This window comes from Dreissena polymorpha, chromosome 5 (genome assembly GCF_020536995.1).
Source record: "Dreissena polymorpha isolate Duluth1 chromosome 5, UMN_Dpol_1.0, whole genome shotgun sequence".
NCBI classification, from domain to species: Eukaryota; Metazoa; Mollusca; class Bivalvia; order Myida; family Dreissenidae; genus Dreissena; species Dreissena polymorpha.
Genome location: NC_068359.1, coordinates 32746575 through 32769857, shown reverse-complemented (window position 1 = coordinate 32769857; position 23283 = coordinate 32746575). Strand labels below are relative to the sequence as shown.

At 37.0% G+C, this 23283-nt stretch overlaps 2 protein-coding genes across 2 annotated transcripts in view; one reads left to right on the top strand and one right to left on the bottom strand.

The window, feature by feature from the left end:
• LOC127881776 (tRNA (guanine(6)-N2)-methyltransferase THUMP3-like) overlaps window positions 1–1017 on the bottom strand; it is a 38317-nt gene extending 37300 nt beyond the window's left edge. The window contains exon 1 of the mRNA XM_052429917.1: window positions 940–1017. Coding sequence (XP_052285877.1) covers window positions 940–1002 — 63 coding nt within the window. The 5' untranslated portion in view covers window positions 1003–1017. The remainder of the gene's footprint in view (window positions 1–939) is intronic.
• Window positions 1–23283, top strand: part of LOC127881782 (ribitol-5-phosphate xylosyltransferase 1-like) — a 55091-nt gene that overhangs the window by 19922 nt on the left and 11886 nt on the right. The gene's annotated exons all lie outside the window — the stretch shown is intronic.

Here is a 23283-nt window from a genome sequence, read left to right as displayed (position 1 = left end):
GGTGACCTGGAATTTTCTTTAGACCAGAAATATGTTAAATGAAGATATTCAGCAATATAATTATGGTATTTAAATAATAGATTCTTAATGTGTTTTCAACAATACAATGATAAATATTATTGTTGATAAATTTAACAATAATTATTCGTCCATATTGCTTAATGTACTAAAGTGATATTATGAGCATGTAACAGTTTATAGGTGTCTATCGCAACCGTTGATTATTTTTGATGTTTCTACTTCATATGCACTTATATTAATTAATGCAGCATCATCATACTAAAACAATATACCAGAAAGAGAAATATAATGCATTTGAATATCAACCGTTCTTTCGTTTGACAACTGATCATGCGTTTACGAGTTGAACCTAAATTTAGTTTTAGTGCAGATTTGTTCATACGACACAAAGACACAAAATTGTTTTACGGATCATTTCAGCTTACAGGACTGGGTGGGTCACGTAAGAATATCGAATATAAAATATATTTTTATAAACAACTGGTAGCAAGGTGAGTTGCAGATTCTTTTCAGCTCAATTCAACAGTGCAAAATGCCCATAATATCACTTTAAGCATTAGCACGATGATAATTGATACTGTTAATAATCGAATCAAATAGCAATGCCCGACAAACCACTAAAACAGGTTTGTTCGAAGAACGCGCCTATAAATACGGATACTTCTCGTGTGGCCGGTTGACTCATATGTTTAAATTTCACTTCCATTCTTCTTTTGGTTTTCTGTTTTGTATCTATAGGTTTATGACCAGCAATATGTTATAATGTAAAATAAGCCGCGAAAACTCCCCGTAACATCCCGTACTGCGTGTGATGCAGCTAAGAACTGCACAGAAAAAGACATTCGCTATCCTTGATCTCATTCATTAAACTATTTACGCCGTATATCTTTTTTAAAGATATTTCTTGTTTTAGCTCACCTTAGAAGTTAGCACAACCTGCACATGGTGAGCTTTTGAGATCGCCTTTGACCTGTTGTTCATCTAAAACCTTGTGAACACAAAATAGGTCACATCATGAAACTCAGATTTGTTCCAATGATGGTTCACATATGGTTAAAATCTAGGTAACTAGTTCACATTAAAGAAAAAGCTTGTGAACACTCCAGAGGTTTCATTTATAGCCAAATCTTTATGAAATTGGTTACAGAACAATTATCCCAATAATATCTTGATCAAGTTCAAAACTTTGCCAGGAGGAAAAAAAAGGTCATGAGCTCAAAATAAAGAAAATGCTTTCAAACACTATAGAGGCCACATTTATTGCTAAATCTTTTTGAAGCTTAATGGTCTGATTATTTGTCCAAAGGATATATCTGTGTTGAGTTTGAACCGGGTAACTAGGGGTAAAAAACTAGGTAAAAATTTGTGGTTGCCATGCTTACCAAAATAAGTGAAAACTAACATCTGAATCCTGTCATAACTAAAAGATACTTAGGCTAGGTTTATGAAATTTATGGAGATCCTGCACTAACACTGAAAAACACCATTAACTGGTAGAGAAATGCTGTTTTGTCTGTGAAAAGGCTATTTTATGCCATATTATCAATATATCATAGAAATGTGAACAGATTTATGAATTATATACATCTCATTTGGGATAATAATCCAGAAATTGAAATCGGAATTAGGTGAAGATACATAATATACAACCAAGATAAAACGTCAGCCAAGGTTAACACATCCTGCTATCAGTGAATGATGGATGACGATCAGGCAATGATGGATAGCAGCCTAGATCCCATGTCAATACTGCTGCCACTTGGGTCTTGACAGACTTGTCATCCATGGCCATGGCAAACACATGTTAAGGTGTAACAAGACATTCCTGGCAAATGGCTGGTAAGAATTAATTTATCTCACCCTGAATTGCACCAGGATGGTTCAATATTGCCAGGATAAACCGCATCTTTTTTTTATTCTGTATGAACTAATGCAGCGTTCTAGATAAGCTGCGTATCAGCGTAATATACGCACTAGAAATATCAAGATACGCTGAATTTATCATTTCCGTGCGTACATTTAAGCAAGCCAATCTGGACATACACTAATGCTGTTAATTCTCTGCGTACATCGTAAACAAAAAATATAAACAGATGATTGTCTTTAGCCAAAATATGAGACTGGTTATCGTAAAAATTAGAGCTAATTTGTGCGCTGGATTGTAGAAATAGTTAGCCAGTCGGTATGTATACCCTGTATCATCTAGACGCATGGTAAATTTAGTATTGATTTTTTAACAGACATTCAAGCGCTTATGTGTTTATTAAATTACATGAAGTGGTCAGCATGGCTACTTCCAAGCCAACACAAATTGGTAAATTTGTTGCCCTTGGCTAATTGGACAAATGGCAGAGTAAGTCCTGGTATTACATGTACTTAATGAAATCATTTTTTTGCCCAATAAAACCACAGAAACAGTTCAATACATTTTTTAAATCATGTAACATTTGGCCTATATACTAAGTAGCACAGAAACAAGCTTCATAACTATAGGATCATTTCCACAGAACCAGGAACATTTCAGAATAGGTAGACAAAGGGGAGATATAAAGCTTAATTAAATACATTAGCAGCGTTATAGATAATTTTTTACCCATGGGGGTAAATACCCCCACTTTTCAAAGCATTGGGGTAAATGGTCAAATTTTGCCTTGCTTGAAGGGTAATTTGCTAAAAGTAAAACCAGAATATAGCTGGGGTACAGACACGCTACTTTAATAATGTTAAACACAATTAACCATTAACTATGTGTATTCCTTTATATTAGTAGGTTTTTTAATTTCTTGCATTTTTAACTTGTTTTTGGCAGATTACATTTAAGAAGATTTTCGTCCTTATCGTCCACCACCGTGGGCCACGGAAAACTTTTTTGCCAACTTTCAACAGTTGTTTTATTAGCGTTTTAGTGGTTCCTTTTTGATTTGAAAACAGAGGAAATTAAATCATTCAGTATTGGCAGTACAATTTTATTACTCGATACAATTTTTGCCGTACACAAAGAATCAATTTTACTTTGAGAAGTAATTCCTTATTTGTGTTGGCTTGGAAGTAGCCATGCTGACCACTTCATGTAATTTAATAAACACATAAGCGCTTGAATGTCTGTTAAAAAATCAATACTAAATTTACCATGTGTCTAGATGATACAGGGTATACATACCGACTGGCTAACTATTTGAAAATTTGTATAAAGAATATTTTGATCCAGGGGAAGCCCTGATTTAACTTCTGACACTAACAAAAGATACTATAATGTCCCTGATCCCTTAAATAAACCCCACTCTAGTCTAAGCTAAGCAGTTTAATACAATAAATAGGGTAAATGATTTTAATCAGGCTTGGTGATGGTACAGGTTTTCTGTCTCCAACGCTGGCTACATAGTTTGTGGGTCTGGTGTTATCTGGTGCTTTTTTAGAACTTTAAAAAGGCAGCATAATAATATGACCTAAATGTAAAAATTGGTCTTATACCACAGGCTGCCAGCGAAGCTGCAGTCCAGTCTGCGCAGTCTTGTAAGGTTGCTGATTGACATCACCCTGTCTGCCAATGTGACCATGAAACTTTGCATGTGTTTCTAATGCACAGGATTGGGATTGACATGGCTGCGCAAGCGCACAGGCTGGTCTAGAGCTGTGCTGGCTGCATTTGGCATAAGACCCATAAGCCTGCAAAGTCTGGTTAGGAGCTTCCCTGTCTGCAAATGAGACCATGAAACTGTGCATGATTTTATAATGGACAGCATATTTGGCATAAGACCCATAAGCCTGCAAAGTCTGGTAAGGAGCTTCCCTGTCTGCAAATGAGACCATGAAACTGTGCATGATTTTATAATGGACAGCAAATTTGGCATAAGACCCATTTTTGCACGACACAGCTCATATACCGGTAAGTCATTTAAGTATTCAGCAAGACATATTTTTATGTACAAAAGCTTTTTTTGTGGAACTGCATAAGCTTCTTATTGAACAATCTATATTTTATCATTTCTTTATTACCAGAACAGTTCTTGCATTATTGTAATTAATTAATAATTTTGTTGTTACAATCTGCATTAAACTTTACATTATTGAGAACGCAAAGTCATAAATGATTTCCAGTAATGCCCTCTATACATGTACAACCAGTTTTTGCCAGACTGAAAATTAAAGAATGACCAATGTTCTGTTGTAGGATAACTGACATCTGCAAGTAAACGGCCATTTATACACGTTACCGTCAGGATAAGAGGGGTCCAACTACAGGCCTGGTGGGAGATTTCCAGCCAAATTGATTCAATCTGTCACTTGAAATGTCACTTCTAATAGCACAAAAAACTTCTGTGGCTCCAGGAAATATGCCTCCAAAAAGAAGGATGTTTTAGGGAGGGTTTTTTCATTAATAAAGAAAATAAGCTCAATTGTTTAACCAATTTTGATAACATGTAATGGAAATCAACCAGAAATTAAAGGGATTTGTATCATAAAGTATTGTTTGCAGATGGAAAATGCAAGTTTTGCGCCAGACATGTATATATGTACTATAACTGATGTATTATTGTGGAACTGCATACCATACCAGGCAAGAAAACAATACACATTGGCATTATTAACAATATAATTATAATAATAATAATAGGATGTAATATTATATAATATTCAAATGATTGGTTATAAACAGAGTATGATAGTTCTGAAGGGAAGATTTTTTTCCCCTACCTGTGAAACAGGAGGGGACTTGTGGTTTGCGCTCTGTCTAACAGTCCATCAGTCCGTGAGTCTGTCACACTTGTCTGGATCCTGCAATAACTTTAAAAGTTCTTCATATTTTTTCATGAAACTTGAAACATGGATGAATGGCAATATGGAGATTATGCACGTCATTTCATTTTGTTCCTACATCAAGAATTCTGGTTGCTATGGCAACAAATAAAACAAGAGCACCGCCTTGCGGGTGCAGACCGCTCATCTATTTTTTTTTAAAGGTGAAGGGACCTATTTCAATTTCAATCACAAAGGAGGGAGGGGTGGAGTGGAGGGGGTGTATAGTGTGGTGGTGTGGTCATTTATTACATTATCTTCCAAAAATGAAAAAAAATGCAAAAAAAAATATTTTATTTTTTTTTGGGGGGGGGGGGGAATCTTGGGTGGGATGGTTGGATGGTATTTCAAAAATAAAATAGTAAAAAAAAATATATTTGTGTTTTTTAACCATGTTTTAAAAAAATAAATGTTTGTGTTTTTTAACCATGTTTCAAAAAAAATGGGGGGGGGGGGGGTTGGGGGGGGGTATAGTGTTAGGGTGTGGTGGTCATTTATAAGATGATCTTTAAAAAAAAAAAAAAAAACTTTTTTGGGGTGGAGTCTATTGTGGTATGTCAGGTAAGAGTTGTTTTGTCAAAGTATCAATCAAATCTAAGCATACATAAAGAAGTTATGGCAATTTTAGCAAAATTAAATAATTTGACCTTGAGAGTCAAGGTCATTCAAAGGTCAAGGTAAAATTCTACTTGCCAGGTACAGTACCCTCATGATAGCATGAAAGTATTTGAAGTTTGAAAGCAATAGCCTTGATACTTAAGAAGTAAAGTGGATCTAAACACAACATGTAACCATATATTCAAAGTAACTTAGTCAAAAAAGGGCCATAATTCCGTAAAAATGACAACCGGAGTTATGCAACTTGTCCCTTATGATAGTTTGCGAGTGTTCCAAGTATGAAAGCAATATGTATGATACTTTAGGGGTAAAGTGGACCAAAACACAAAACTTAACCAAATTTTCAATTTTCTAAGTATAAAGGACCCATAATTCCGTCCAAATGCCAGTCAGAGTTACATAACTTTGCCTGCACAGTTCCCTTATGATAGTTAGTAAGTGTTGCAAGTATGAAAGCAATAGCTTTGATACTTTAGGAATAAAGTGGACCTAAACACAGAACTTAACCAAATTTTCAATTTTCTAAGTATAAAAAGGGCACATTATTCTGTCAAAATGCCAGTCAGAGTTACATAACTTTGCCTGCACAGTCCCCTTATGATACTTAGTAAGTGTTGCAAGTATGAAAGCAATAGCTTTGATACTAAAGGAATAAAATGGACCTAAACACAAAACTTAACCAAAATTTTCAATTTTCTAAGTATAAAAAGGGCACATAATTCTGTCAAAATGCATGCCAGAGTTATCTTATTTTGCCTGCCCAGTCCCCTCATGATAGTTAGTAAGTGTACCAAGTTTGAATGCAATAGCATTGATACTATATGAGAAAAGTGGACCTAAACGCAAAACTTAACCGGACACCGACGCCAACGCCAAGGTGATGACAATAGCTCATTTTTTTTTTTTTAAATAGATGAGCTAAAAATAAATAAATTCAGACAATGGTGGAGTTTCACCAGTAGGGGACCATATTGCTTGGCAATCTCTTGTTAAAATATTTTTTCTGTAAAATTAAATGACATGATTCTAGGTATTATTTCATCCAAATGTAAATGAATAATCATTCTTGTCCTAAATGGATCTAGGTGCATTTATATATGAAATTTAAGTTGGATGGAAGAAATCTGGTTTAACCCATTTATGCCTAGTGGACTCTCCCATCCTTCTAAATTGGATCAATTTATTTCCAAAATAAAGGATGTCTAAGTACGGTATATTTATTTCTATATTTAGAATATTTCTTACAAAAATTCCTTTAAGCAAACAGCGCAGACCCTGATGAGACGCCGCATCATGCCGCGTATCATCTGGGTCTACGCTGTTTGCCAAGGCCTTTTTTCTAGACGCTAGGCATAAATGGGTTAATTCATGCGACAATATTGAATTGACTAATCTAGTCTCGTATTACAGTGTATTTTTAGTTTTATTACTGCCTTGATGCGCATTTGGATGTTGAGTAAGCAAGACATGAAATATTAGAGGATTAACGTTGCAACACATGCAAAAGCTTATGTCATCTATACGAACACTGCGTATTTCCTCATTTTGAAGATATTTTATATAATGTGTTCTTAGTACATGTACTAATACAAGTTTTATTTGGTAACAGATTGATGTATCAATAATTTAGCATTGTTGTCGTTTTCAACAGCTTTGATAGAGGTTACTTGCAGAGCAAATTATTTCATTCGCTGATTGCTTTGCGTATTTAATTTATACACCTTTCAAGATTTTAAAACCTTTTTATGAACATATTTATGTATCAATTATTGGGCATTGTTGTCATTTTAAACAGCTTTGATAGAAGTATGTTGCAGAGCAAATAATTTGATTCGTTGATTGCTTTGCATATTTAATTCATACACTTTTCAAGATTTTAAAAGCTTTTATTCGCAGGTTGAACTTATCATTTGTTTCCCATGACTTTTATCAGTCTATACACATAAATATTTATAAGACGGTAGGTTGGATTTTTTTCCAGATAAATCATCCATGCATAATGGAGCAATATTGGCAATCATATCGGAATCAGTCACTGGAAGACATTTCTTTTCGTACATTAAATAGCATTGTGAGGCGCAAATCAGATAAGAAATTTGTTTGACAGTAGAACTGCATTTTAGTGTCCAATGTCATTTAACTATAAAGATTTTCCACAAAAAAACTTGGCTTGATATTCAATCAGAATCAGCAGGCATGCTTCATTGACCTATATTGACCTAAATCAACAGCCAATCAAATGTTTGAGACAGTTCCCGCCAGTTGGTTGGAATGAATAAATTCTAGTTCAGTCCCAAAGTAAAATCAGTGATGTCCTCAAAAATTTTAGTAGCCAGTTAAATTTTCAAAGTGCCTGCAACTAAGCAATAAAACAGGTGTATTTGCACCATTTCAATATTTTGGGAAAAAGTATCCGGCATCTAGATCGAATGTACCGGTAACCTGTGAAATGGTTGTCTGCCAGTGCTTCCAGAGAACACTGTAAAACATAAAGGAGTGCAGTAACCATGTGTCACAATGATGCTAACAAAATGTTGTGAGTGAAGCTGTCATTGTAGAAATGTTAAGCGGATACAGTAAAACTTTTCCACTCTGGACTCTCCAAAACTATCTTAGAGGGAGCCTGTTTACTATGAGACTGTGTCATTATATTTAACTCTTTCAGTGCTGGAACCGAATTTTGAAGGCCTTTGCAAACAGTTTGGATCCAGATGAAACGCCACAGAACGTGGTGTCTTATCAGGATCCAAACTGTTTGCTATTCTGATAGTTTGTTTTTTTTTAAATCGAAGAAAATGTAAATTTCAGAAATTCAGCAGACGACATTTTAGCAGACGACAAATTTCCCAGCATGCAAATCCAATTATGTTAATACTGGCTACCTTCCCTGAAAGCCAGAACAGGCTATCAACATTCGCCCGTTTTGTACTATTAACATATTGTGCAAATACCAGCATAAATTAGTCTATAAACTGATTTGGAAATCTGATATTGGATAAGAACTTATCTTTTGGATTTATAAACTGTATAAACATGCATTTCAAGTTTAAAAAATATATAGGCAATACACTTCATAACAAACATTGCATGTGATGGATAAGGGAATAACAACTGAACGACAACAACAAAGATGAGACCTTTTCAATTTACTATTTAGAAATGTAAATTGTTAACTTTTATTTTTAAAATCAGTATATAAGCTTGATACTTTTAAACAAGAGTTTTGAGCCACAGCATGCAAAAAAAGGTTGTATGCCGTATGTGGCCAGCGTAGATCGATACTAGCTTGTGTATCTTCACTATTTGGTAAGAAGCTAAGCTGTTAGGTTGTATGCCGTATGTGGCCAGCATAGATCGATACTAGCCTTGGTAAGAAGCTAAGCTGTTAGGTTGTATGCCGTATGTGGCCAGCGTAGATCGATACTAGCCTTGGTAAGAAGCTAACCTGTTAGGTTGTATGCCGTATGTGGCCAGCGTAGATCGATACTAACCTGTGTATCTTCACTATCTGGTAAGAAGCTAAGCTGTTAGGTTGTATGCCGTATGTGGCCAGCGTAGATCGATACTAGCCTTGGTAAGAAGCTAAGCTGTTAGGTTGTATGACGTATGTGGCCAGCATAGATCGATACTAGCCTGTGTATCTTCACTATCTGGTAAGAAGCTAAGCTGTTAGGTTGTATGCCGTATGTGGCCAGCGTAGATCGATACTAGCCTTGGTAAGAAGCTAAGCTGTTAGGTTGTATGACGTATGTGGCCAGCATAGATCGATACTAGCCTGTGTATCTTCACTATCTGGTAAGAAGCTAAGCTGTTAGGTTGCATGCCGTATGTGGCCAGCGTAGATCGATACTAGCCTTGGTAAGAAGCTAAGCTGTTAAGTTGTATGCCGTATGTGGCAAGCGTAGATCGATACTAGCCTTGGTAAGAAGCTTAGCTGTTAGGTTGTATGCCGTATGTGGCCAGCGTAGATCGATACTAGCCTGTGTATCTTCACTATCTGGTAAGAAGCTTAGCTGTTAGGTTGCATGCCGTATGTGGCCAGCGTAGATCGATACTAGCCTTGGTAAGAAGCTAAGCTGTTAGGTTGTATGCCGTATGTGGCCAGCATATATCGATACTAGCCTTGGTAAGAAGCTAAGCTGTTAGGTTGTATGCCGTATGTGGCCAGCGTAGATGGATACTAGCCTTGGTAAGAAGCTAAGCTGTTAGGTTGTATGCCGTATGTGGCCAGCGTAGATCGATACTAGCCTTGGTAAGAAGCTAAGCTGTTAGGTTGTATGCCGTATGTGGCCAGCGTAGATCAATACTAGCCTGTGTATCTTCACTATCTGGTAAGAAGCTAAGCTGTTAGGTTGTATGCCGTATGTGGCCAGCGTAGATCGATACTAGCCTTGGTAAGAAGCTAAGCTGTAAGGTTGTATGCCGTATGTGGCCAGCATAGATCCATACTAGCTTGTGTATCTTCACTATCTGGTAAGAAGCTAAGCTGTTAGGTTGTATGCCGTATGTGGCCAGCGTAGATCGATACTAGCCTTGGTAAGAAGCTAAGCTGTTAGGTTGTATGCTGTATGTGGCCAGCATAGATCGATACTAGCCTGTGTATCTTCACTATCTGGTAAGAAGCTAAGCTGTTAGGTTGTATGCCGTATGTGGCCAGCGTAGATCGATACTAGCTTGTGTATCTTCACTATCTGGTAAGAAGCTAAGCTGTTAGGTTGTATGCTGTATGTGGCCAGCGTAGATCGATACTAGCTTGTGTATCTTCACTATCTGGTAAGAAGCTAAGCTGTTAGGTTGTATGCTGTATGTGGCCAGCGTAGATCGATACTAGCCTGTGTATCTTCACTATCTGGTAAAAAGCTAAGCTGTTAGGTTGCATGCCGTATGTGACCAGTGTAGATCGATACTAGCCTGTGTATCTTCACTATCTGGTAAGAAGCTAAGCTGTTAGGTTGCATGCCGTATGTGGCCAGCGTAGATCGATACTAACCTGTGTATCTTCACTATCTGGTAAGAAGCTAAGCTGTTAGGTTGTATGCCGTATGTGGCCAGCGTAGATCGATACTAGCCTGTGTATCTTCACTATCTGGTAAGAAGCTAAGCTGTTAGGTTGTATGCCGTATGTGGCCAGTGTAGTTCGATACTAGCCTGTGTATCTTCACTATCTGGTAAGAAGCTAAGCTGTAAGGTTGTATGCCGTATGTGGCCAGCGTAGATCGATACTAGCCTGTGTATCTTCACTATCTGGTAAGAAGCTAAGCTGTTAGGTTGTATGCCATATGTGGCCAGCGTAGATCGATTACGTCTGTGTATCTTCACTATCTGGTAAGAAGCTAAGATGTTAGGTTGTATGCCGTATGTGGCCAGCGTAGATCGATACTAGCCTGTGTATCTTCACTATCTGGTAAGAAGCTAAGCTGTTAGGTTGTATGCCGTATGTGGCCAGCGTAGATCGATACTAGCTTGTGTATCTTCACTATCTGGTAAGAAGCTAAGCTGTTAGGTTGTATGCTGTATGTGGCCAGCGTAGATCGATACTAGCCTGTGTATCTTAACTATCTGGTAAAAAGCTAAGCTGTTAGGTTGCATGCCGTATGTGACCAGCGTAGATCGATACTAGCCTGTGTATCTTCACTATCTGGTAAGAAGCTAAGCTGTTAGGTTGCATGCCGTATGTGGCCAGCGTAGATCGATACTAACCTGTGTATCTTCACTATCTGGTAAGAAGCTAAGCTGTTAGGTTGTATGCCGTATGTGGCCAGCGTAGATCGATACTAGCCTGTGTATCTTCACTATCTGGTAAGAAGCTAAGCTGTTAGGTTGTATGCCGTATGTGGCCAGTGTAGATCGATACTAGCCTGTGTATCTTCACTATCTGGTAAGAAGCTAAGCTGTTAGGTTGTATGCCGTATGTGGCCAGCGTAGATCGATACTAGCCTGTGTATCTTCACTATCTGGTAAGAAGCTAAGCTGTTAGGTTGTATGCCATATGTGGCCAGCGTAGATCGATACTAGCCTGTGTATCTTCACTATCTGGTAAGAAGCTAAGATGTTAGGTTGTATGCCGTATGTGGCCAGCGTAGATCGATACTAGCCTGTGTATCTTCACTATCTGGTAAGAAGCTAAGCTGTTAGGTTGTATGCCGTATGTGGCCAGCGTAGATCGATACTAGCCTGTGTATCTTCACTATCTGGAAAGAAGCTAAGCTGTTAGGTTTTATGCCGTATGTGGCCAGAGTAGATCGATACTAACCTGTGTATCTTCACTATCTGGTAAGAAGCTAAGCTGTTAGGTTGTATGCCGTATGTGGCCAGCGTAGATCGATACTAGCCTGTGTATCTTCACTATCTGGTAAGAAGCTAAGCTGTTAGGTTGCATGCCGTATGTGGCCAGCGTAGATTGATACTAGCCTGTGTATCTTCACTATCTGGTAAGAAGCTAAGCTGTTAGGTTGCATGCCGTATGTGGCCAGCGTAGATCGATACTAGCCTGTGTATCTTCACTATCTGGTAAGAAGCTTAGCTGTTAGGTTGTATGCCGTATGTGGCCAGCGTAGATCGATACTAGCCTGTGTATCTTCACTATCTGGTAAGAAGCTAAGCTGTTAGGTTGTATGCCGTATGTGGCCAGCGTAGATTGATACTAGCCTGTGTATCTTCACTATCTGGTAAGAAGCTAAGCTGTTAGGTTGCATGCCGTATGTGGCCAGCGTAGATCGATACTAGCCTGTGTATCTTCACTATCTGGTAAGAAGCTAAGCTGTTAGGTTGTATGCCGTATGTGGCCAGCGTAGATCGATACTAGCCTGTGTATCTTCACTATCTGGTAAGAAGCTAAGCTGTTAGGTTGTATGCCGTATGTGGCCAGCGTAGGTCGATACTAGCCTGTGTATCTTCACTATCTGGTAAGAAGCTAAGCTGTTCGCTATGCAGTTATGCAAGGTTTCAATGTCTCATTAGCAAATAGGGTAGCTTCTGACCAGTCTGCCCTCCTGACCAGTCTGCCCTCCTGACCAGTCTGGTTTGCAGCAATGCAAGCGGCATATGGCATAATGTGGGACTTTTCTTGTTTTCTTTAATCACACTATGCAAACATTACTGGACAACTTGCCAATCCAGTTTTGACCATTGAATGATTTATTGGTAAATGAATTGTAGTGCTCTCCTTATCAATTCTTATGGACATTCGATAATTGAACAATTGAAGGATCAAATCTGTGGTAATCAGAGAAGCCAAATGAAGAGATGGGGAAAACTTGTAACACTTGAAGCAATATGTGCCTTTTTAGCTGGAATGTAATTTGTTCTGAATTCACTTACTTTGTAAGGTCAGTTGTTAGGAGATTATATGCTAAGATTGTCTCTGCATTTAGAGGACATAATGGCTAGCATTCTGACGGATCACATAGATGTGAGTCCCTTCATTTAAGCTATACCAACAGAAATGTCTTCCAGTTACTGATCCAGACATGATTGCCAATAGTTCTCCATTATGCATCGATGTTTTTTTGTAGGAAAAATCCAAATGACAGGCTTATTTCATAACACTGTTTAAAGGTTGTAGAATATACTAATGAGAAATAAGCAACATTTTAGTGAAGCTGTACATATTTTGCAAGTGTTTTTGTTCTTTCTTCGTTCAGCTGCCATACGACTGAAACAGTACATACATATGACTGAAGCAAAACATACACATTTTTGTGAGAGTTGTGGTTCTTTCTTGGTTCAGCTGCCATATCACTGAAGCAGTAGATACATATTTTGTGAGAGTTACGGTTCATTTTTGGTTCAGCTGCCATATGACTGAAGCAGTACATACATATTTTGTGAGAGTTGTGGTTCTTTTTGGTTCAGCTGCCATATGACTGAAGCAGTACATAAATATTTTGTGAGAGTTGTGGTTCTTTGTTGTTTCAGCTGCCATATCGCTGAAGCAGTACATAAATATTTTGTGAGAGTTATGGTTCTTTGTTGGTTCAGCTGCCATATGACTGAATCAGTACATAAATATTTTGTGACAGTTGTGGTTCTTTTTTGGTTCAGCTTCCATATGACTGAAGCAGTACATACATTTGTTTACTACATACATTAATTGCAAAAGTTTTGTTCTTTCTAATTTCGATACATTATTATTTTGCAAGAGTTGTGGTTCTTTCTAGGCTCAGTCCATACATATTTTTTTCAAGAGTGTGATTCTCTCTTGACTAAGTACATACATATTTTGCAAGAGTTTTGGTTCTTTATTGGTTAAATACATACATATTTTGCAAGAGTTTTGATTCTTTATTGGTTCAGTACATACATATTTTGCAAGAGTTTTGGTTCTTTATTGGTCTTGCACAAACATATTCTCCAAGAGGGACAATTTTTGGGTTGCTATGTTGACAGAAACTAGTGAAATCTTAAATCTGGATCCTGCCACAACTCAAAAAATACCCAGGTTATGTTGATGAAACTTTGTATGTGGATAGAAAGCTATGGTGAAACCATTATTTATCGTCAGGCATTAATTTTCGTGCATTACGTCAGTTGACCGATTGACGAATTCAATATCCTTCGAAACAATAATGTCCCATATTTGAACAAAATTAAGAATGAATTACATAAACAATGCATACATACTCCGTCTGTTTCGTAATCAAGATAATCCGGTTTTGACACCAAGGGATGTAGATTACACAGTGCACTTAACTGACACGTGACATTGCTGTAAAATGCGAGTGCAGTACAGCTGTATCGACTGCGTTGACTTCGTTTAGGTACAATAGTAATGATTAGTGCTACTTGTTAACAACATTATTGCCTATTGTGTGCATTGTGTTTTTCAGTGTTGTTGCAGATTATACAGCCTCCACGCAGCGGATCCGGATCAAAGACAATAAACGAAATTAAAAGATGAAGATGTGTGATCAACACCTGACTGATATACATTCTCCGCATTGATTTCAAATTAATACAGAACATATTGCTTTGTGTTTGGTTGTCAGCGTTATACTACAATACAGGTGTGAAAAAAGCTTGTGCTTTGTTTATGGGCTATCGATCTTTTTAATCATTGACAACTTTGACAAATTTTACCATACATGTTTCAAAGAATTGTTATTTGTAGCAATTGAAAACGTAACAGGTAAAGAGAAATTAGCAATTATGACGATAAGTTCCATCCAAACGTAGGGTAATTGTTTACAGAAATTCATTTTCATTTTCGCGTGTTTTTCGGGAAATCCCCGGAAAGCACGTTTTTCGAATGACTGAGTATGTTGTTATTCTTACCAAAAATTTTTAAAACTATAAGATCTCTATCCTGCCATAACTGAAAGATTGAGACTTAAGCCAGGTTAACTCTTTCAGTGCTGGAACCGAATTTTGAAGACCTTTGCAAACAGTTTGAATCCAGATGAGATGCCACAGAACGTGGCGTCTCATCAGGATCCAAACTGTTTGCTATTCTGATAGTATTCTTTGGAAAAAAAATCAAAGAAAATGCTAATTTTAGAAATTCAGCAGACGACATTTTAGTAGACGACAAATTTCCCAGCATGCAAAGGGTTAAGCCAGGTTAATGAAATTTATGGAGATCCTGCACTCACACCAGCAGGACATATATTTGCCGGATACTGCAGATTTGTCTGTGATAAAGCTTTTGTATGCCGTAATATCAAGATATCATAGAAATGTGAACAGATTTATGAAGGATATACATCTCACTTGGGAACTAGCCAGAAATTGAAATCGAAATAAGGTGGAGAAACCGAATCATCCAAGGTTACCACATCCTTCTATCAGGCAATGATGGATGGCAGGCTGAATCACATGTCAATACTGCTGCCACTGGTAGTTGCAATAACCCAACTCCCAGGTATTGACCATCCGGGTCGCTGGGAGTTGCAACTGCTAACACGATTTTCCATAGAAAAGTGCCGCCCAGAATCCGGGCGGCAGTTTGATCGGAAAAATTAGCCACATAAACTATTTTCTGGCATAAATACACACAAATAGATCGTAAATATATCCATAATGGGCAAATTAAAACAACTTACAGGATATGTAATGCTCGCATAATATTGATATTAATACAAAGTTTCAAACACGTCAACGGTTCATTTAAATGTCTGTGTTATTGCAATGGACAAATTCGAGTATTCCGAGTAATTCCGAATTTGAAAATACGCTATAGACTATCTCCGGAATCCTCGGTGAGATAGATCTCGTGTCTACCAATCGTAATATACCGACTTTCTCCGGAACATCCGTAAGATAAATCGTATCGTCAATTCAAAACTTCGGCTTTCAGTTTGAAAACGCTTTTTGTATAAAGATTTGTTAAGAGTATTTCTCCACAATTCACTCGCAAATTGATATCGGTAATTACAGGTATTGTGTTTGTAACGATGTATTAGGTGTATTGAACTCGCTTTTATCGACATATGTGAGAAATTATTTTTTGACATGGAATTTCGAGTTACCAAGAAGAACTCTCTGAGCTGTACTGTGTGTATGTACTTATAAAAGCTCCGAGCATTCAAGAAGAACTACTGCCACTTGGTCTTGACAGTCTTGTCATCCATCTCCATGGCAAACACATGTAAAAGGTGTGATGAGACATCCCTGGCAAATGGCCTGTCAGAATTAAGTTATCTCACCCTGAATTGCTCCAGGAGCTTTCAATACTGCCATGATTCACAGCTCTTCTTACTTCTTCTTGGAACTAATGTATTTAATTAAGCTTTATTTCTCCCATTGGTCTGCTAATCCTGAAATGTTCCTCATTCTGGGAAAATCTTCCTATAATTATGTACTTTGTTTCTATGCTACCTTATGTTTAAACATAAATAATATCTAGTGATTGTCCTCTATATATACACATGTTCCACTGGTATCTGCCCGTCTGAAAATGAAACAGTGACAGATGTGCTCTTGTAGGATAACTGACATCTGTAAGTAAACGGCCATTTATGCATCGTTACCAGTTACCGTTGTGATAAGAGGGGTCCAAAACACAGGCCTGGTGGGAGATTTGCAGCCAAATTGATTCAATCTGTCACATGAAATGTCACTTCTAATAGCACAAATTACTCCTGTGGTTCCAAGAAATTTGTATCTGAAAATAGGGCATGCTTTATGTCTTTTTGTTACAGCATTTGCCTCCCTTAAATTCATTTAAAATCTCATTTTACAGCAGAGATTCCAAATATGACCTGCAAATGAGCCCCATATTTACTGCCAGTGCTAGGTTACCTTTTCCCATTTGATCATTCTTAAGTATTGTTATTGTAATGCTACGTTACCACCACCACCACCACCACCACCACCACCACCACCACTGGAAAATGTATATTGCATATTTTACTTATAAGCTTTGCAAGATTTCAAAACCTTACAGGCAATTTGTGAGGGTTCCTAGTTTTTCATGTTGAATGTATCACTCTCTAGATACGTATATTTATATTAATATTTTTGCTTGTCTGTTGGATTTTCCCAGAAAAATCATCCATGCATAATGGAGCAATATTGGCAATCATAACTGGATCAGTCACTGGAAGACATTTCTGTTCGTACATTAAATAGCCTAGCGAGGCGCGAATAGGATAAGAAGTTACTGTGACAGTAGAATGGCATTTTTCTTTCCGATGCCATTTAACTATAAAGATTTTCAACATAATCTTGGAATGGTGTTAAATTAGAAGCACTTCAATTTTGCTATCATAAATCTGCAGGCATGGGCGGAATACTGAATTTTTCAGTGTAGCTGTTTGACCTTTATCGACCTTTATCAACAGCCAAAAAAATGTTGTAGACATTTTCTGCCAGCAGGTCGAAATATATAAATTCCAGTCCAGCATTTGCCAAGTTAAAAATTATATGAATGCAGCAATAATTTTTTTCGACATTGCATCTGCACAGTCTGGTCAGAAGCTATGCTGTCAGCCTGTAAGTCATGAAAGGTTAACCCTTTGCATGCTGGGAAATTTGTTGTCTGCTGAAATGTCGTCCGCTGAATTTCTAAAATTAGCATTTTCTTCAAGAATATTATCAGAATAGCAAACAGTTTGGATCCTTATGAGACGTCACGTTCTGTGGCGTCTCATCTGGATCCAAACTGTTTGCAAAGGCCTTCAAAATTCGGTTCCAGCACTGAAAGAGTTAAATGGTCTCCTTGCAGACAGGGTAGGTCCTTACAAGACTGCCATGCTGTGACTGGTCTGGAGCATATGGCATAAGACCCATTGTCGCAGGATGTGGGCCATTTCTTGTTTGCTTTAAACACACTGTGCGCAAACATGGCTGGAAAACTTGCCAATTCACTTTTCACCAATGAATGACATTCTGATAAATGAATCATATTGCTCTCCATATCACTGTTTATGGCCACTCGGTAATTGAACAATTGATGGACCCAATCTGTGGCAATGAGAAAGGCCAATTTGAGATGAGAAAAAAGCCCATATTAGAAGCAACATGTGCCTATGTTGCAGGAATGACATTTGTTCGGAATTCTTTTACTTTCTAAGCTCGGTTGTGAGGATATATTATGCTAAGTTTTTTTCTACATCTACAGCACATTACATTTGTTTAAACCTATTTATTTTTAACTCGATTGCATCAAAAGCCTCAGGCTTATTGAAACGCTCGCGAGTCTGTTTCCTGGGCCTAGAACGAGTACTTGGTGTCTTTGGAGGAGATCTTAGGAACCCTCCCAGGCAGACACCTTATCCATTAAATCACAGCGACCTCAAAACACATAACAAGCACATAACATTGAATTGTACTTTTGGTATTGATGTGATGACCTTCATTCAAGCTCATTTACTGTTGAAAAGTCATAGAATATGCTCAGATTAAAAATTGGCATATGACTGGAACAGTACATACTGTAATTATTATGACCCCTTCGAAGAAGAGGGGGTATATTGTTTTGCACATGTCGGTCGGTCCGTCCACCAGATGGTTTCCGGATAATAACTCAAGAACGCTTAGGCCTAGGATCATGAAACTTTATAGGTACATTGGTCATGACTGGCAGATGACCCCTATTTATTTTCAGGTCACTAGGTCAAAGGTCAAGGTCACATTGACTTGAAATAGTAAAATGGTTTCCGGATGATAACTCAAGAATGCTTAGGCCTAGAATCATGAAACTTCATAGGTACATTGATCATGACTGGCAGATGACCCCTATTGATTTTCAGGTCACTAGGTCAAAGGTCAAGGTCACAGTGACTCGAAACAGTAAAATGGTTTCCGGATGATAACTCAAGAATGCTTATGCATAATATCATGAAACTTCATAGGTACATTGATCATGACTGGCAAATGACCCTAATCGATTTTCAGGTCACTAGGTCAAAGGTCAAGGTCACAGTGACTCAAAACAGTAAAATGGTTTCCGGATGATAACTCAAGAATGCTTACGCCTAGGATCATGAAACTTCATAGGTACATTGATCATGACTGGCAGATGACCCCTATTGATTTTCAGGACACTAGGTCAAAGGTCAAGGTCATAGTGACTCGAATCAGTAAAATGTTTTCTGGATGATAACTCAAGAATGCTTATGCCTAGGATCATGAAACTTCATAGGAACATTGATCATGGCTGGCAGATGACCCCTATTGATTTTCAGGTCACTAGGTCAAAGGTCAAGGTCACAGTGACTCGAAATAGTAAAATGGTTTCCGGATGATAACTCAAGAATGCTTATGCCTAGGGTCATGAAACTTCATAGGTACATTGATCATGACAGGCAAATTATCCCTATTGATTTTCAGGTCACTAGCTCAAAGGTTAAGGTCACAGTGACTTGAAATAGTAAAATGGTTTCTGGATGATAACTCAAGAATGCTTATGCCTAGGATCATGAGACTTCATGGGTACATTGATCATGACGGCAGATGACCCCTATTAATGTTCAGGTCACTAGGTCAAAGGTCAAGGTCACAGTGACTCGAAACAGTAAAATGGTTTCCTGATGATAACTCAAGAATAATTAGGCCTGGGATCATGAAACTTCATAGGTACATCGATCATAACTGGCAGATGACCCCTATTGATTTTCAGGTCAATGCCACAGTGACAAAATAAAATTCACACAATGGCTGCCACTACAACTGACAGCCCATATGGGGGGCATGCATGTTTTACAAACAGCCCTTGTTTTACAAGAGTTGTGGTTCTTTATTTGTTGAGCTGCCATATGACTGAAGCAGTACATACATATTTTGCAAAAGTTGTGGTTCTTTCTCGATTCAGCTGCCATGTTACTTAAGTTCTATATACATATTTTGCAAGAGTTGTGTTTCTTTCTGGTTCATCTTGTTGAAGAGCTGTGTGCTATTGAATTCTAAAAGTGTTAAAAAGAATCAGTATATTGCATTACAGAACATTTACTAATTATATCACTCTTTGAACAAATCATTGTGGACTTTTGTATGTGGGCTCCTGTATTAAATCATCATGTTAATCCAACATTAAAGAATTTCCATTAGTATTTCGCTATTTACTCATTTTATTAGCGAGGCTGTTTTCGGAGAAACCCGAGGTATTGTCATAGCCTGCTCGTCGTCCGCCGTCCGCCATCCGCCGTCGTGCTAAAACCTTTACATTGGCTCTAAAATCTAAGTGCTTCCACCTACAACTTTGAAACTTCATATGTAGATGCACCTTGATGAGTTATACACGCCACAGCCATTTTTGGGTCACAAGGTCAAAGGTCAAGGTCACTGTGACCCCTTATATAAAACTTTAACTTTGCCTCTAACATCATAGTGCTTCCACCTATAACTTTGAAACTTCATATGTAGATGCACCTTGATGAGCTCTACACGCCACACCAATTTTTTGGTCACTAGGTCAAAGGTCAATGTCACTGTGACCCCTTATATAAAACTTTGACTTTGCCTCTAACATCAAAGTGCTTCCACCTACAACTTTGAAACTTCATATGTACATGCACCTCGTTGAGTTCTACACACCCCACCCATTTTTTGGTCACTAGGTCAAAGGTCAAGGTCACTGTGACCTCTAATACAAAACTTAAACTTTGCCTCTAACATCATAGTGCTTCCACCTACAACTTTGAAACTTCATATGTACATGCACCTTGATGTGTTCTAGATGCCACACCCATTTTTGGGTCACAGAAGTCCTATTTGCTTGTTATGGAAGTGTTGTATTGTCATTTTAAATAAATACAAGGGTATGTTTTATATTGCATGATATTTGATCTCTATAACTTTCAATGAAGCCAGTACATTCAAAAGCATATAAGAGTTGAACTTGAACTGAGTAAATGTATTATTAAGTGTTATTATTTATTTAAAAATATATAAAAACATTTGATTAGCCTGTCTGTCCCTCTAACTTATAGCATGAAAATATACTACCGGTACAAATGAACATTAATGTATTATAAGCAATTTTAAAATATGTAAACTGTAGAATTGCCTGATATAATTGAGGAATTGTAGACCCCCACCCCAATATGGTAGATGCAGTTTTCTAAAACCCTATCTAAAGCATGACTTATGATGAGATCACAGTACATTTCAATGTTGCTTCCTTTATATCCAAGTACGTTTTATATGTTACTAATCTAATTTAGAAACTCATTTGGTGTACAAAAATAAAACAGCATAATATGAATTGTCTTGTTTTAGGTACAAAAAATAAGATTACAAGTAACATGTTGGCCATATGTGTGAATGAAAATGGATGGAGTGTTTTTCATGGTTAGCAAAATGACAATTACACATTTAGTATTATTTAAACAAATTCAATGCATGAGATTGAATGTCAAGTTTTTGGTCTCTTAAAAAAATTGCTGGTTATTTAAACATTAAAATAAAATTATTGTGTGGCCAAAATTCTATGCTTGAGAGATTATTTTCAAAGCCACATGCTTGTGAATAAATGTCATCTGCACATGGTGAGCATCACTTGTTTTGTAAACAGTTATCAAACTGCAAATTATCATTCCCTTAATGAGCATTTCTTATTTGTTCCTTTTGTAATCGAAAAACAATTTTGCGAGGAGCTTTTCCTTGTGAAAGTTCTCACTTTACCAATTTCGAGCCAAATGGTGTAAAACCTCATTTGTTTAAACGGGTCATGGGATGTGTTCATGTCCTCTTTAACTGTTTAGTTTGATGGGAAATGCCAAGCCTATTGTTCGTATTAGTGCTTTTGGTATTGATAGAAATACAAAGTAATTAGATGCAGGAAGGTATTAAGTTTGTAAATATTAAAAGGACTTATATATGTTCCCAGTTTAGTAAAATGAAGATTTAAAAAAATGATAATCTTAAGATTCAGAAAAGAATTCCTACATTCTGTTTAAACAAGTGTAAAAACGCTCCTTGCTAAGAAATTTTTTAAAAATATTGGTTCATTAATGTATGATCATCTTTTGAAATTTGTTAAATTATATAGCATTTGTAACGCTTTTCGGCAATAAGTTGGAAAACATGTTTAACACTTATATAGTGTTTATTACTCAAAGATGATTAGTAAAGCTAGTGTGGTAAAGTGAGTAGCCATATCATAGCTTCCAGAGGGCCTGGGTTGGAATCCAGTGGTGTGGGGGTCAACTTTTTTTTACTTCAACTTGTTTACTGACTGTTGCAGTTTGTTTTGACTATTCAAAAAACAAGAGATTTACTAAGAACATTTTCAATGATGTTTTTCAAGAATTTGTTAAAAACAAATCTCCTTAAAGCAAATTTACATATTAAACCCCTTGTAGTAGCATGAAAATGAAAACAGAGGATTCTGCATGTGTCTTAAAAGCTGAGATTTGGGTAAAATTATGTAGACATGCAGTCAAGTTTTGCATGTGTAATTGTGTTTCATTGAGTACCTATCCAGTAGGAATGTTCTTGGTCATGACATATACTTATTTAGGTACCAAATAATTATAAGGCCATTAGTCAATAAAATCACTGAGTGATGTCATATACTAGTATGTCGTTTTTAATTTTTTAAAAGAAATGTAATTTTGTAAATGATGCACGCCACATGTTGTTTTGATAACAATGTAAGTTGGTGACAGCAATTTTAAATGAAGGCGCATTCATGTCCATATTGCATACACATATCAATATGCAATAAAGTGCAAAATTATTGAAATATTTAAAATAATTAAAATCATATTTGGTTTTGTATCGAAAATTATTTTTGGTCATTTATGCTAGTGAAATGTTTTCATGTTGCATGTTTACACTTGTGAAGATGCAAACATTGCATTCCATTGACTTGATCTTTTTTAAGCTTCCATAAATTTAAGAATTATTCCCATATTAAATGATTTGTTTACACTGTTGTTGAGTACACCGTTTCTCTTGTAATTGTCTATGAAATTTAAGACAGCTCTCCAGTGTTTGCATTCTTTCTCGAATGAATCATGATTTATTGGGAGGGGGGGGGGAGCGGACAAATGTGCAGGTTAACCTCTTTTGTGGCAAATAGTAGTAGATAAACTAAAGTTCTTACCGGTATATTCAAGTCTCAATTCAGCATTTATTCTCTGAGGCACGGTCCTTATTAAAAAAAAATTTTTATGTCAATATGAAATTAATATTCTATGTTGCTGTATAACATCTTTAATAGCCAATAAAAACACTTTTGGTGTGTCTGTAGTTAGAGAATAATAAAAATGAAAGAGGGACAAAACAAGACCTGACACCTTTTAAAAGGCTGGGGAATAAAAATGGAAGTGGGGCCTTCTATTTCAAAATAGCGGGGTCAAAACAAGGAAGGGGGTAGGACCAGCCATAAACGCTTTAGACATCCCAAACAAAAAAACTTAAAAATGGGAAATCGTTCTCCATGATTACCCTGTGTGGACTGCG